This window comes from Serinus canaria, chromosome 10 (assembly GCF_022539315.1).
Source record: "Serinus canaria isolate serCan28SL12 chromosome 10, serCan2020, whole genome shotgun sequence".
Lineage (NCBI taxonomy): Eukaryota > Metazoa > Chordata > Aves > Passeriformes > Fringillidae > Serinus > Serinus canaria.
Window position 1 is genome coordinate 20,120,424 of NC_066324.1, and position 13,028 is coordinate 20,133,451.

General features: G+C 56.4%; 1 protein-coding gene across 1 annotated transcript; it reads left to right on the top strand.

Annotated features, from left to right (window-relative positions):
• Positions 1 to 1,652: 1,652 nt before the first annotated feature.
• On the top strand, positions 1,653 to 12,746 carry MAN2C1 (mannosidase alpha class 2C member 1). Its single transcript, XM_050978568.1, has 26 exons — positions 1,653 to 1,789; positions 2,138 to 2,263; positions 2,752 to 2,875; positions 3,119 to 3,189; positions 3,338 to 3,515; positions 3,986 to 4,175; positions 4,506 to 4,612; positions 5,280 to 5,390; positions 5,748 to 5,840; positions 5,955 to 6,071; positions 6,504 to 6,599; positions 6,885 to 7,030; positions 7,460 to 7,583; positions 7,736 to 7,857; positions 8,384 to 8,469; positions 8,934 to 9,104; positions 9,364 to 9,446; positions 9,625 to 9,719; positions 9,842 to 9,946; positions 10,117 to 10,273; positions 10,585 to 10,728; positions 10,822 to 10,931; positions 11,492 to 11,571; positions 11,683 to 11,828; positions 12,003 to 12,106; positions 12,181 to 12,746. The coding sequence occupies exons 1-26, from the start codon at positions 1,698 to 1,700 to the stop codon at positions 12,296 to 12,298; spliced, it is 3,096 nt and encodes a 1,031-aa protein (XP_050834525.1). The 5' UTR covers positions 1,653 to 1,697; the 3' UTR covers positions 12,299 to 12,746.
• Positions 12,747 to 13,028: the final 282 nt, after the last annotated feature.

Below are 13,028 nucleotides of genomic sequence, written 5' to 3' on the forward strand. Positions count from 1 at the left end.
AGGTGGCTTTCTAGCAAAAATCCATGCTGCCACACATGGAGTGGCTTCCATCATCCCTGGACAGGGATCCACGGGCAGGGCTCTGCCAGGGCTTCAGCCCCTCCCTGGACTTGCTGTGTTTAGAGACAGCAGGTTCACAGACTCACAGAACAGCCTGGGTTGGAAGGGACCTTAAATATCATCTAGTTCCAGGTTCTCTCCTCCTGCCACCACTGCTCCTTCCCTGCCTCGGAGCAAGGCAGGGGAGCAGGGCTGGAGGGGGGCCTGGAGGCGGTGTGGAAGTCACAGCCCCTGAGGGGCCAGAGTCATTGGCACAGCGGGCAGGTGTGGAATGGGAGCCTCCTGTGGAGAAGAGGGAGAGAAGGAAAAGCCCAGCAGGGGATTTTCACACTTTGCTGGCAATAAATCACCCCTCACCTTTCTCCTCTGCTGCAACCAGGCACGAAGGGGCTCTCATGTGTCCTCTTCCATTCCGAAGGTGTCATGCACGCTCCCCTATTATTTCCCCCCTTTTTTAAATTCTGGTCTATGCTAGAGGTGATGTGGAAGGGAAAATCTTTGGTGATTTAGACTTTGGCCAGCTTGGCAGTACCAGCTGCTGCTGCTTGGTGGGGGTCCTGTGCCAGGAGGGTCCTGTGCCTGCACATCATTCAACAAAGGGGGGCTGGTGCAGGTCCCTGGGACACACCGTGGGGAGACCTCTGCCTCTGGTGCTCCGTCTGACATCCCAGCTCTGCTCCCAGCCTGTACAGGAGCAGAGGTTTGGTTTTTTTCTAATTTTATTTGATCTTGCTTTTTGTATTCTGTAACATGATCCTCGGCCCACAACCCATGTGATTTCTATACCAATGTTGTAAACTTGACTGTAGCGCAGTATTTCCATTAAAACATCAGGGCTGAGCATCGTGTACAGATCCTTCCTTCCCTCCTGATGATAATGACATTTTGGGGCGATTTGGAGGCAAACCAGGACATGGAGAGGAGGGTGTACGATTGCTTAGGCTGAGGGACAGTGATGAGGTGGGTTCTGCCTTCTCCTCGCCCAGGGAGCGCTCAGGGTGGGATAAGAATCTCCTCCCAAACTTGACAGGCAAACACATCCCCACCCCAGAAGCATCAGAGACACCACCATGGTCGTAAGGAGTTCTCAGAGGAAACGAGCAAGAAACTTGTCCTTTCCTTCATGAAATCTCCCTTGGGGCTTCTGAGCAGCCACCTCCAAGCACTCAGCAGGGAAGATCAACTCATGTCTTCACCAGGGAGAGCTTGTGAGGACTCACCCACACAAATACCTCTGAGACTCGAGCTCCGACCCCACCGGGGGCACAGCCCCACCGAGACCTGCTACTCACGTGGGCCCGAAAGACTCTCCCACTTGAGCCGGCCCGAATTCCTGCGCGACAGCCTCCTCGTACGGGATGCGCCGCGGGGTCTGGAAGGAGACGAGCTGGAGCGAGGAGGGCGATCCGCAGAGGGCTGGGCGGGCTCCGGGCGGGCTCCGGGCGGGCTCCGGGCGGGCTCCGGGCGGGCTCCGGGCGGGCTCCGGGCGGGCTCCGGGCGGGCTCCGGGCGGGCTCCGGGCGGGCTCCGGGCGGGCTCCGGGCGGGCTCCGGGCGGGCTCCGGGCGGGCTCCGGGCGGGCTCCGGGGCTCGGCCGCGCTTGCGCCGCGTCGGGCGGGGCGGGGGCTCGGCCGCTGCCATGGCCGCGATCAAGAACCGGCGGACGGCCCTGGAGCGAGTGGAGAAGTTCATCTCCGACACCTACTTCACCGACTGCAACCTGCGGGGCAGGTGGGCGGCGGGGGGACTCTCCGGGACACCCCCGGGGCGCTCCGGTGTGTCCCCTTGGGGTGGGGACGCTGCCCCGGAGCGCTGCCGGCCGTGGGTGCGGGGGCTCGGGGAGCTAACGCTGAGAGGACAAATCTCACACACACTCTCCTTAGTGGGCATGGAGCGCTGTCCCGGGGCTCCACGGCACAGCCCCTCAGCCCCCCAGCCCTCCCCTGGCCACCCGGGCCCTTTATTACGCAGCGATCTGTTAATATTATTGAGGGTGATGGGTGGTGGCAGCGCGATTCAGCCGTGCTGTGAAAGCTCTCTGTACCACCCCGGGCTAGTCCATGTTCGTGTGTCCCACAGGCTTTTTGGGGATCGCTGTCCACCGGTATCGCTCTCCTGCTTCCAGACCCCGCGGCGCATCCCGTACGAGGAGGCTGTCGCGCAGGAATTCGGGCCGGCTCAAGTGGGAGAGTCTTTCGGGCCCACGTGAGTAGCAGGTCTCGGTGGGGCTGTGCCCCCGGTGGGGTCGGAGCTCGAGTCTCAGAGGTATTTGTGTGGGTGAGTCCTCACAAGCTCTCCCTGGTGAAGACATGAGTTGATCTTCCCTGCTGAGTGCTTGGAGGTGGCTGCTCAGAAGCCCCAAGGGAGATTTCATGAAGGAAAGGACAAGTTTCTTGCTCGTTTCTGCTGAGAGCTCCTTACGACCATGGTGGTGTCTCTGATGCTTCTGGGGTGGGGATGTGTTTGCCTGTCAAGTTTGGGAGGAGATTCTTATCCCAGCAGTGGTCAGACAAGATGCCGCTGCCGGTTTCTCTGGGGTTCCAGACAGGCACAGGTTAAATCAGGCCTGTGAATCTCGTCACACTCATGGGCTGTCCCCACTCTGGTTTTTCCACGGAGGGCTCTGAGGGAGTGTGCTTTCCCTCCGGAGAAGGTCACACAGTGGTCTGAGCTTGCTGCCTGCTCTCTTCCAGGTGGGAGACGTGCTGGTTTAAGGTGGAGCTGAGCATCCCCCCGGCATGGGCAGGGCGGGAAGTGCACTTCGTCTGGGAGAGCGATGGGGAGGGCATGGTGTGGCGAGATGCCCAGCCTGTCCAGGTATGGAGACAGGGGTGTGCCAGGTGCCCTGCTGTGTACTCAGGGGTGACCTTTGGAACCCCTGCCACGTTCTCTGGTGGTTCGTGCAGGGCTCTGTTCCTGTTCTTGTGCCAACAATTATCCCACAGCGTGTGGGACCAGCCCCTCTGTCCAGCTGGAGTTTGGGGTATCTTATCCTGCCCATCCAGCCTGCTGTCATGGACCTCTGCTGACATGTGCTGAATGTGCCACCTTCTTGTGCAGGGGTTGACCAAGGAAGGTGAGAAGACCAGCTACATCCTGACAAGAAGCCTGAAAGAGTCAGAGCCCCACAGGTGGGTGGCCAGGCGAGCCAGAGCCCCCCATTGCTGGGGGACCTTGGTGTTGCTGGAAGCCAAGAGGCCAAGGACACACACACACATGTCCTTGTCTGTGTTCTGCTGCTTGTGACTGCTCCCTGATGGTTTCCTCTTGTCCCCACAGCCTGACCCTTTACGTGGAGCTGGCCTGCAATGGGCTCTTTGGAGCTGGCCAGGGCAGCATGATCGCCCCTCCAGACCCAGACAGGAGGGTTACCCTGAGCAAGGCTGAGCTGGTTGTCTTCAACAGAGATGTCTATGAACTGCTGGTGGACCTGGAAATACTGCTGGATATGGCTCAGGTCTGGGAGCTCCTCTTCCCTTCTTTCACCTTTTCCTCAACTTCACTGCATCTTCTCCTCCTGCTGTTCTGTGACCTGAGACCTTGGAGGAGAAAATGTTTGCTGCTTCTGCTTTAGCACAGCTGACACTGTCTGGGCTTGATGATCCTTGTGGGTCCCTTCCAACTCAGGATATCCTAGAGCAGGAGAAAGCTGAATTGAAAGAAGCCACGGGTGTTTTTTCATCCACTTACTGCTCCAAAGCAGGATATGTTAACCACGGTCCCCTGGAATGGGCATACGTGGAACCTGGATTTGGAAGGCATGTGAGGAAAGGCAAAAGGCTGTGTTTGTGAAGCAGAGACATGGTGTTTACCTGTTACGACTGCCTGAGATAGATGTTGAAAGGAGGTAGCAGGTTCTCCTGGAGGCAGGTGACATCTGAGCTGATACAGTGGCCAGAGTCATACTTTTATCCCTCTCAACCCCAGCTCCTCGGGGAGGAAAACCAGAGGAGCTTCCAGGCACTGTACACTGCCAACCAGATGGTCAACGTGTGTGATGTTACAGACCCCTCCACCTTCCCTGCTGCACGTGACCTGGCTGCAGCCATCTTCAGCCAGGGGAACGGCCAGAGCCAGCACACCATCCATGCCGTGGGACACTGCCACATTGACTCTGGTGAGTCTCTCCTCTCACCTGGAGGCCAGGGTGTGCTGCCCAAGGGGAGGACAGGCTGCCCTTGGGCTCCAGGCACAGGGTACCATGACTTGAGAGGAGGCAATGGGCCCTCTGTGCTGCCACATTGCTGGTTTGTCACTGGGGCGGTGTGGGAGCGTGGGTCTGGCTAGCTGTGCCCTTTGTGATGGGACTGGGGATGAGGCATGAATTACAGTCTGCTGTCTTCCCCCTGTTGGGCTTCACCCCTCAATTTCCCATCCCAGGAGGGGTTTCAGAGAGGTTCCAGCTCTGTGAGGAGCTGGTAATAACCATGGCTGCCTGTCCCTGCAGCCTGGCTGTGGCCCTATGAGGAGACGATCCGTAAGTGCGCCCGGAGCTGGGTCACCGTGGTCCATCTGATGGAGCACAATCCAGAGCTCACCTTTGCCTGCTCCCAGGTGAGGGATCTCCCTCTGGACATCTCTCCTCTGCTTGTGGCATGTTGCTTTTCCAGCAAAATGAGATAGGGGGATGTAACTGTCAAGGCTGGTTTGGGTCTGGGGTCTTCAAGGAGACAAGAGCAGTTAATCTAAACTTAATTTTATTATGCAGAAGTAGTATGAAGGTAGTGTCAGTTTTTACCTAAAAAAACCACGTATATAATATTATCTATTTACATAAATATACTGTTTTCTTACTTAAAATTTACATGTGTAAGTCTGTCTATTTACCTGAATACTTCTATCTCTTTACACATATAGTTCTCTGTTCTAGAGATGCAATCAGAGTTCTGCTGTGTTTTAGTCTGAGCTAAGTTACTGAACTTTAAACTAGGCCTTAGGGCCTTTACTAGCTAACACAGTTTCTTAAGGTACTTAAATATATTTCTACTTACTTAAAACTGTAACTTGCACTTACTTAAAACCCAAACCCACACTTCTGCTTCATATCTCTGTGGCTTAATATATCTTAACTTCCCTAAAGGCTTTAATTCAGCCCCTGCATTCATCTGTCTCTCTGAGGAGCTCAGAGGGGCTGGCATTCCAGCACGTAAGGAGCCAGAAGCGCTGCAGGGAGCAGGGGCAGGGTGTGGGGGAGCTGGGGCTGACCCCTGTGCCCCGGCAGGCGCAGCAGTTCCAGTGGGTGCGGAGCTGCTACCCCGGGCTCTACGCACGCATCCAGGACTTCGTGGCCAAGGGACAGTTCATTCCCGTGGGAGGCACCTGGGTGGAAATGGTGAGTAGCATGGTGAGCCTGGCTTGCCATACCCTCCTCGTGCCATCCTCTGGGACCATGCCTGACGCTGCAGGGGAGAGCAGAGCTTTGCTGAGCCTGTCTGGTTGGTGATGGTCTCCAGGCCTAGGAACAGCAGCTGTCTGAAGTGTCCAGCCTGGCAAAAGTACAATGCTCCCAAATCATTCCCTGAGAACGGAGCTTTGGACTCCCTAGTGTGTTCCTCCTTTTCCCCTCTGCTGAGCCCTGCTGAGGTTCTCCCCACGATCTGCCAGGTCAGGTGGGTGGGCATGGGGGTCTTACAAGACCTCTTCTTCCCTGTGCCTGGCTTTCCTCATGGACTCCCCGTGCCTTCCCCAGGATGGGAACCTGCCCAGCGGGGAGTCCATGGTGCGGCAGTTTCTCCAAGGCCAGAGGTTCTTCCAGGAGCAGTTTGGCCGGATCTGCTCGGAGGTACTTCTTCTTTTCCATCACACCTTCCTTGCCCACCATCCCCTTGCACCCCTTGCTCTTTGTGAGCTTGGGCTGACCTGTGTGTGCCCCTCTCCCTCTGCTCCTGTGCCCCAGTTCTGGCTGCCGGACACCTTTGGGTACTCAGCCCAGCTGCCCCAGCTGATGCGTGGCTCTGGGATCCGGCGCTTCCTCACACAGAAGCTCAGCTGGAACCTGGTGAACTCCTTCCCGGTGAGCTGTGCTGCCTGCTCCCCACGGGATGGACTGGGGGTGCTGGAGTCTTCTGCAGGGCTGGACCTGTTGGTTCCACTGTTGTTCAGTTCAGCTAACACAGGCTCTGCTTCCAGAAGCCGCCAGGTTTTGGTGGCAGTGATGTCCTGTCAGGCTTTAGGAGAGAGGAAGGATGTGATTAGAGATCCCAGCCAGGCTCCTGCCCTAGGTACTCCTGCTGCTTCCGGATGGGAAGCTGTGACTTGTGTGCAGGTCCAACAGATGGCAAATCCAGCCCCTGCCCTGGTGGCATTCCCTGTTCTTGTCCTCTCCTTGAACTGATCCATCAGGGCACCCTGCACCGCCCTGCAGGGAAAGTGAAGGCCCAGTTTGAGCCCTGAAGAGGCCCTGACATGCCCTTGAGCACCACATTTTCCTTTCTCTCCCCTCCAGCATCACACCTTTTTCTGGGAAGGCATTGACGGCTCCCAGGTGCTGACCCATTTCCCCCCTGGTGATTCCTATGGGATGCACGGCCGAGTGGCAGAGGTGAGTGAGGTTGCCAGACCTGCCCGAGAAGGGCAGTGCCAGCCCCCTGAGGCCAGCTGTGAGGCTGCCTGGGAAGGGAGCAGGATATCTGGCAGCATTGTTGGACAAAGGCTGTTGGGGTGCCTGACTCCAAGATGTGCCTGTGCCTGATTTAGGCACTTTGGGCTGGGGAAGAGGAGCAAGACTGGGCTTTGCACCCTAAAGACTGACCTGGCTTTCTTGTATGGAGCTGTGGGAGCTGGGGCTGGGTGCCAGGGGATTGCAGCTGCCCAAAAATCCCTCCAGGTGCTGAAAACAGTGAAGAACAACAAGGACAAAGGCCGTGTGAACCACAGCGCATTCCTCTTCGGCTTTGGGGATGGAGGAGGGGGCCCCACGCAGAAGATGCTGGACAGGATGAAGAGAATGAGTGACACAGATGGGCTGCCCAGGTGAGAGGAGAGCTCCCACCCCCTCTCCTGCCAGGGGCATTTGCTTTGAGCCAGGCCTGGCCTTCAGCAGTGCCAAAAGAAAGGGTGAAGGGCAGGGAGATGGGCAAGAAGGCTGGGAAGGATTTGCAGGGCATGGAATCTCTCCATCATCAAGAGCTGTAGGAACAGGTCCACAGGCAGCCATGGACTGCTTGTGAGCCCTCAGGAGAGCTGTGGGGTGAATGGCCAGCACAGCAGCTCTGCCTGGGGAACATCCACAGGAGAGGGATGGGCTCACAGGAGAGGGCTAGGAGAAGGGTGAGGGGAATACTTTGGGTGGGTGTGTTGCAAATTTTGAGGCCTGAGACCTTTCCATTCCTTTTGGATGCACAATTAGCCATGTCACAGGCTTCTCCCCAGCCCGTCACTGTCTGTGTGTCTGTCCCACAGGGTGCAGCTCTCCACCCCTGACCAGCTCTTTACTGTCTTGGAGAAGGAGTCATCCCAGCTGTGCACCTGGGTGGGAGAGCTCTTCCTCGAGCTGCACAATGGCACCTACACCACTCAGGCCCAGGTCAGGGTCCCATCCCAGGCAAGGGGGCCATGCAGAAACCTCACAACCCCTGCAGGCAGCCAACCCTCCTGCACTGGAGCTGGGATTCTGAGAGATCCACTCCCAGCTACCCATTTCCTGAGCATCTTCCTTCTGTCCTTAACTGGCGCCAGATAAAGAAGGGGAATCGGGAGTGCGAGCGGATTCTGCACGACGTGGAAGTGCTCAGCAGCCTGGCTGTGGCTCAGGACACAGCGTTCCAGTATCCTGCCAGCCAGCTCCAGCACCTCTGGAGGTGAGGGAGGGTGGGAGCACTGGTGGTACCGGGGCAGAGTTCAGCGCTGCAGCGCTGTGTGTGCACAACAACACCCTGCCATAAACTGATCAGGAATCTGCCTGGAAAAAATTTGCTGCCTTGCTTCATTCTCCTGCTGAAAGATAACTCCAAACCCTCGCTGCTCTGCTGTCTGGAAACTTCATTTCCTACCGAAGCTACTTCCTCCCCCCCCAGTTTTGACTTGTTTGAGCTTGTGCAACAAGGTATCTTGTAGCCCTGAGGGGTAAAAACAAATAGCTCTTACTGCCCCTGGTTGTGGTTTACTGAGATGGCAGCTGACAAGCCCTAACATGAAGGGATTTAAAGGATGCTGTGGAAAAAATCCTTTTCTCTCAAGGGTTGGGTAATGGGGGAATAAGGAACAGTTATTAAGTTTGTCTGTCTTGCAAACAGGGCTCTTGTTTGAGAGAAGAGCTTGCTCTAAGCCAGCACAAATCCACTGCTCTCCACCACTTTCTTCCCTGGTTTCTGCTCTCTGTTTTAGGTTACTGCTGCTCAACCAGTTCCACGATGTCCTGCCAGGCAGCTGCATCCAGCTGGTGGTGGAGGATGCCCTGCAATACTACACAGGTGAGCAGGGAGTTTGGCTAGGAGGGCACTCACCTGTGGGAGCAGCTCCTGCCTGGTGGGGCTGGGGAGGTTCCAGCCCTGGACTGCCAGGGCCAGCTCAGCAGGCGTGTCTGAAATGGTGTTAGATTAGCAGGGCAGCCAAGGGATTGAGAACCATCCCAATTTATTGGCTTTTCTGCTCGCTGCTGGCACGCCAGGATAGACTCCCAGCAAGGTTTGTTTCTGCCTGCCCAGGGGTGCTTGCAGGAGCTTTGGTAACCAGAATTTTCCAGCTGAGCTGGCACGGCTCATTGTAATCTTGTAACAACAAAGTTCGGAATAATTACACACTTGAATCACTAATAGATAATAATAATTAATGATAATTAGCAATTGTAGCTGGGAAGGCGATAAAGTGTGTGTACATTTGCACGGGGAGTGCCAGAAGCTCTCTCGGAGCCAACTCAGGCCCTTTTCTTGCCCAGAGATCCGCAGGGCTGGTGCTCAGCTGCAGGAGGAGGCTGTGCAGTCCCTGTGCAGGGCTCTGCTGCAGCCCCAGGCGTGCAGCACCCAGAGCACCCTCGTGCTGAACACCTTGTCCTGGGAACGCTCCGAGGTGATCTCCAGGCCCGGGCCGGACGGGACAGAGACTTTGGGTATGTCTGACCTGGCAGTAGCTCTTGTGTCAGAGTTGCTAACAGGGAAATACTCTGCCTTTCCCTCCCCTGGGGAGGGCTTTGTTGACTGTTCAATTTGTTCTTTGGACAGCTTGAAAGGGGATGAAGTCCTCTGAAGCATGAAGGGGAGGGTGTGGGAGGAGGCGGTAGATCTGACATGGGAGCAGCAGGGCAGCAGCCGTGTCACTTAGGGGTCAGTCTGGGAAGAGTGTTGGAACAGAACCTCTTTGCTTTCCAGCTCTGGTGACAGTCCCCAGCATGGGCTATGCCCTAGTGCAGGAGCCATTTGTGCCTCCTCAGCCTGTGGCAGTGAGGAAACAGGTAAGCACAAGGCAGATTTCCTCAGGTCTGTGTGCCCCGCGTCAGAGGTTGTTCGAGGAGAAATCAGGGTTGGGGTTGAAAGGAGGAGAAATCTTAATCCACATGTTAAATTTGCATTGGAGGCACTCAGCTCCCACAGGTGTGAGTCAGTGACACCTGTTTCTGGCCTCTTCCCAAGGAGGATGGCTCCGTTACCATGGAGAATGGGATAATTGCTGTCTGCCTGGACACGATGGGGCACCTGACCTCGCTTCAGCTGCTGGACTCAGGCAGGTCTGTGTCACCCGGTTCCTGGCCCTGAGCTCCTCAAACCTCTCCCAGGACTTCTCACTGGGCACCTTTCTCCACTGCCAGCCCTTCTGATGCTGCTGTTCCCCCGTTCCTCTCTCTTTCAGAGAGTCAGTCCCAGATGGCTGCTGTGCCAACCAGTTTGCACTCTTTGATGATGTTCCCCTCTACTGGGATGCCTGGGATGTGATGGATTATCACTTGGAAACCAGGTAGAGGAGCGGTGCATGCAGCACTGGGATTTTGGCTTTGCCCTGAGATTCCTGCCTCTCTGTCAGTCCTAGCTGTGAGAAAACATTCACTCTGGAGAAGTGAGTGCCTGCTGCATTGGGATTTGGATCTACCAGGCTGACACTACCTCTGCCTTCATTCCTTTCTCTAGGAAGCCAGTGACAACACTGCTGAAGCCTCTGGAAATCACCCTGGCTGGGGGCCTGCGGGGAAGTGTGAGGTTCTCCCTGCAGGTGGGGAAAAGCAGCACCTTAACGCAGGAGATCATCCTGGATGCCACGTGCCCCTACCTCCGCTTCCTGACCCAGGTTTGGCCCGTGGCTGCTGTGTGACACTGGCATCCTGTGCAGCTGGGAGCTGGGGAGCTGAACCTTGTGCCTGAATTATATCCCCCCCTCCCTGTTCTCTTCCCTGGAGTCCCCTGCTGCCTGTCCTCCTCCCAAGGCTGGGGGTCCCGAGGACCAAGGGTGGAGGTGGGACCCACCAGTTCATCCATGCTGAGACTCTGGTGTGTTTTAGTTGTAGCTGACGTGCACTGGCTGCTGCACACGGGGACACGAGAAGTGCAGCCTCTGCCTGTCAGTTCCCCGTGGTGACATCCTTCTGCTGCCACACTTAGGTGGAGTGGAAGGAGGCTCACAAGTTCCTGAAGGTGGAGTTCCCTGTGCAGGTGAGGAGCACAAATGCCACCTACGAGATCCAGTTCGGCCACCTGCAGCGCCCAACGCACTGGAACACGTCCTGGGACTGGGCTCGCTTCGAGGTGAGAGGGAGCTGCTCTGCTCCTGGGGCTGGGCTGCTCCTGCTCCTGGCAGTGCCTCCGTGTGCTGAACACAGCCCTCGGTGCCTGCTGCAGGTGTGGGCTCACAAGTGGCTGGATCTCTCTGAGCATGGCTTTGGGGTGGCTCTGCTGAACGACTGCAAATACGGAGCATCAGCCCACAGGAACGTCCTCAGCCTCTCCCTGTGAGTGAGGGATGGGTGAGGGGGCTGCTGTGCTGCTCTGCCTTCTGAGGTGTCTCTTGGAAGTCAAGGGAACACCTGCTCCTAAATGACCTCAGTTATAACAAGAAATAGTCTGGTGGGTGGCTGTTTTCTGAGAATTTGGCTGACTTACATTATCTTAGTCAGTTAGAACTAATTCCTGTGAACTGTGCTCAAAGATAATTCAGGAGAGATCAGAGTCATATTTGTAGCAGGTAGTTTTTCTGTTGCTAACCAAAACATACCCCAGGATGGGAAGCTTAAAGAGAGGAAAGGAACAGGAGTGTTAGTGTTACAGGTGCATACAAAGCTAAAAGCAGCTCCCTATTTCAGTTTGACTCCATCAGCTGCAATTTTCACAGGATGACACCCCAGTTTTTTTAGCTTCTGGGACTGTCCAGGGTCTGTTTGCTGTTGCGTGTTTGCTTCCACTTCAGGGCCCAGCCTCGAGGTAGCAAGGGAAGCAGCTGTCTTGTCACAGTGCTCTGGGTGACAGTGGGTGCTGCCAGGGCACCGGTGTCACTAACCTCGTGTTGCCTTAGGCTGAGAGCACCCAAGTCCCCTGATGCCACGGCAGACATTGGGCACCACCAGTTCACCTACGCTGTGATGCCTCACCAGGGTGAGTGACAGAGCTGGGGACGTGCAGAGCTGCTCCAGTGAGCCTTGGGGTGAGCGTGCCTCTGGCCATGTGTGTACAGAGGCTGACCAGAGAGAGGTTCTTGTGCTGCAGGCTCCTTCCAGCAGGCCGGTGTGATTCAGCAAGCCTACAACTTGAATTTCCCCCTCCACGTGGTCCCGGCCAGCTGTGCCCAGTGCCCAGCATGGAGTGCCTTCTCTGTCAGCTCACCTGCCATCGTGCTGGAGACTGTCAAGCAGGCAGGTGCTGGGGTGGAGGAGGGGAGGGCAGAGGGGCTAAGGTGTTGATGTTGAGCAGAGTTTGCTCTTTCACCCACACCACGTGGTGGTCAGGCTCAGCAGAGCACAGCAGCCCGTGTTGGAGGGGCTGTGCCTGTCTCATCTGTCTGAACTCATCTGTCTGACCCCCCCAAGGCTGAGGACAGACCCGAGGCTGTGGTGGTTCGGCTCTACGAGGCCCATGGCAGCACCGTCACCGCCTGGCTCCAGACCTCCCTCCCCATCAAGGAGGCGATGCTGTGAGTGCATGCAGAAGGGCTGGGGGTGGCTGGGGATGGAGATGAGTCCTTCAGCCTTGTGCTTTGCCCCCCAGCTGTGACCTCCTGGAGCGTCCCCTTGCGCAGGGCCGCCTGCCCCTGGAGCAGCGGGGCCTGAGGCTTTCCTTCACACCCTTCCGTGTGCTCTCCGTCCTCCTGCTCCGGAGCTGCTGACACCAAACATCGCCCCTTGCTGGTGCTGCAGCGCCTGGAGCAGCCCTGGCAGCTCAGACGGCAGACTGAGCTGGTCCCCGTCCCAAGAGTTGTGCCAGGCAGCAGCTCCAGGGAAGGGCACTGTCCCCATGTCCCAAATCAGCGCTTGAACAACCCTGCTCCTCAGGGAAGGAGGACAGCTGCCCACTGCCCGACCAGGGTCGGTGGTCTTGAGTGAGTTCTGAGCTCATTTAAGTGTGGACAAAGGTGCAGACAGGCTGGTGGCCCTGCATGGGCTTTGCTCCGGCTGTAGAGGTTTGGAGACCAGCAGCTTCCACAGCACTTCTGTGTCACAGCCTTCATCTTGTCCAGCAGTGAGTGTAAAAACACACTCCACTCCTTCCCTTCTTCCCCTGCCTGTCCCTTACACTGCCTTTGCAGGAGAGGAAAACAAAACAAAACAAAACAAAAAAAAAAAAAAAAAAAAAAAAAAAAAAAATCATGAGAATTGCATAAAAACAAGCTCCAGCCTGTTTTCTTAACTTGTTTCCAGGTAACTGCATTGACCTGCCTCCTCCAGGTATTTGCTGTAGTTGCTCTTTTAGTGTCTGCCTGAGCAGGATCTCACTCCTGGCACTGGGGAGGCTGAACTTACCTTTATTTTGGGGGGATGAGGTGGAGGGGAAGTCTGCTCCAGCCCCTGTGGAGAAGAGGCTGGGCACAGAGGGGTTTATCCTTTGCATGAAAAGGC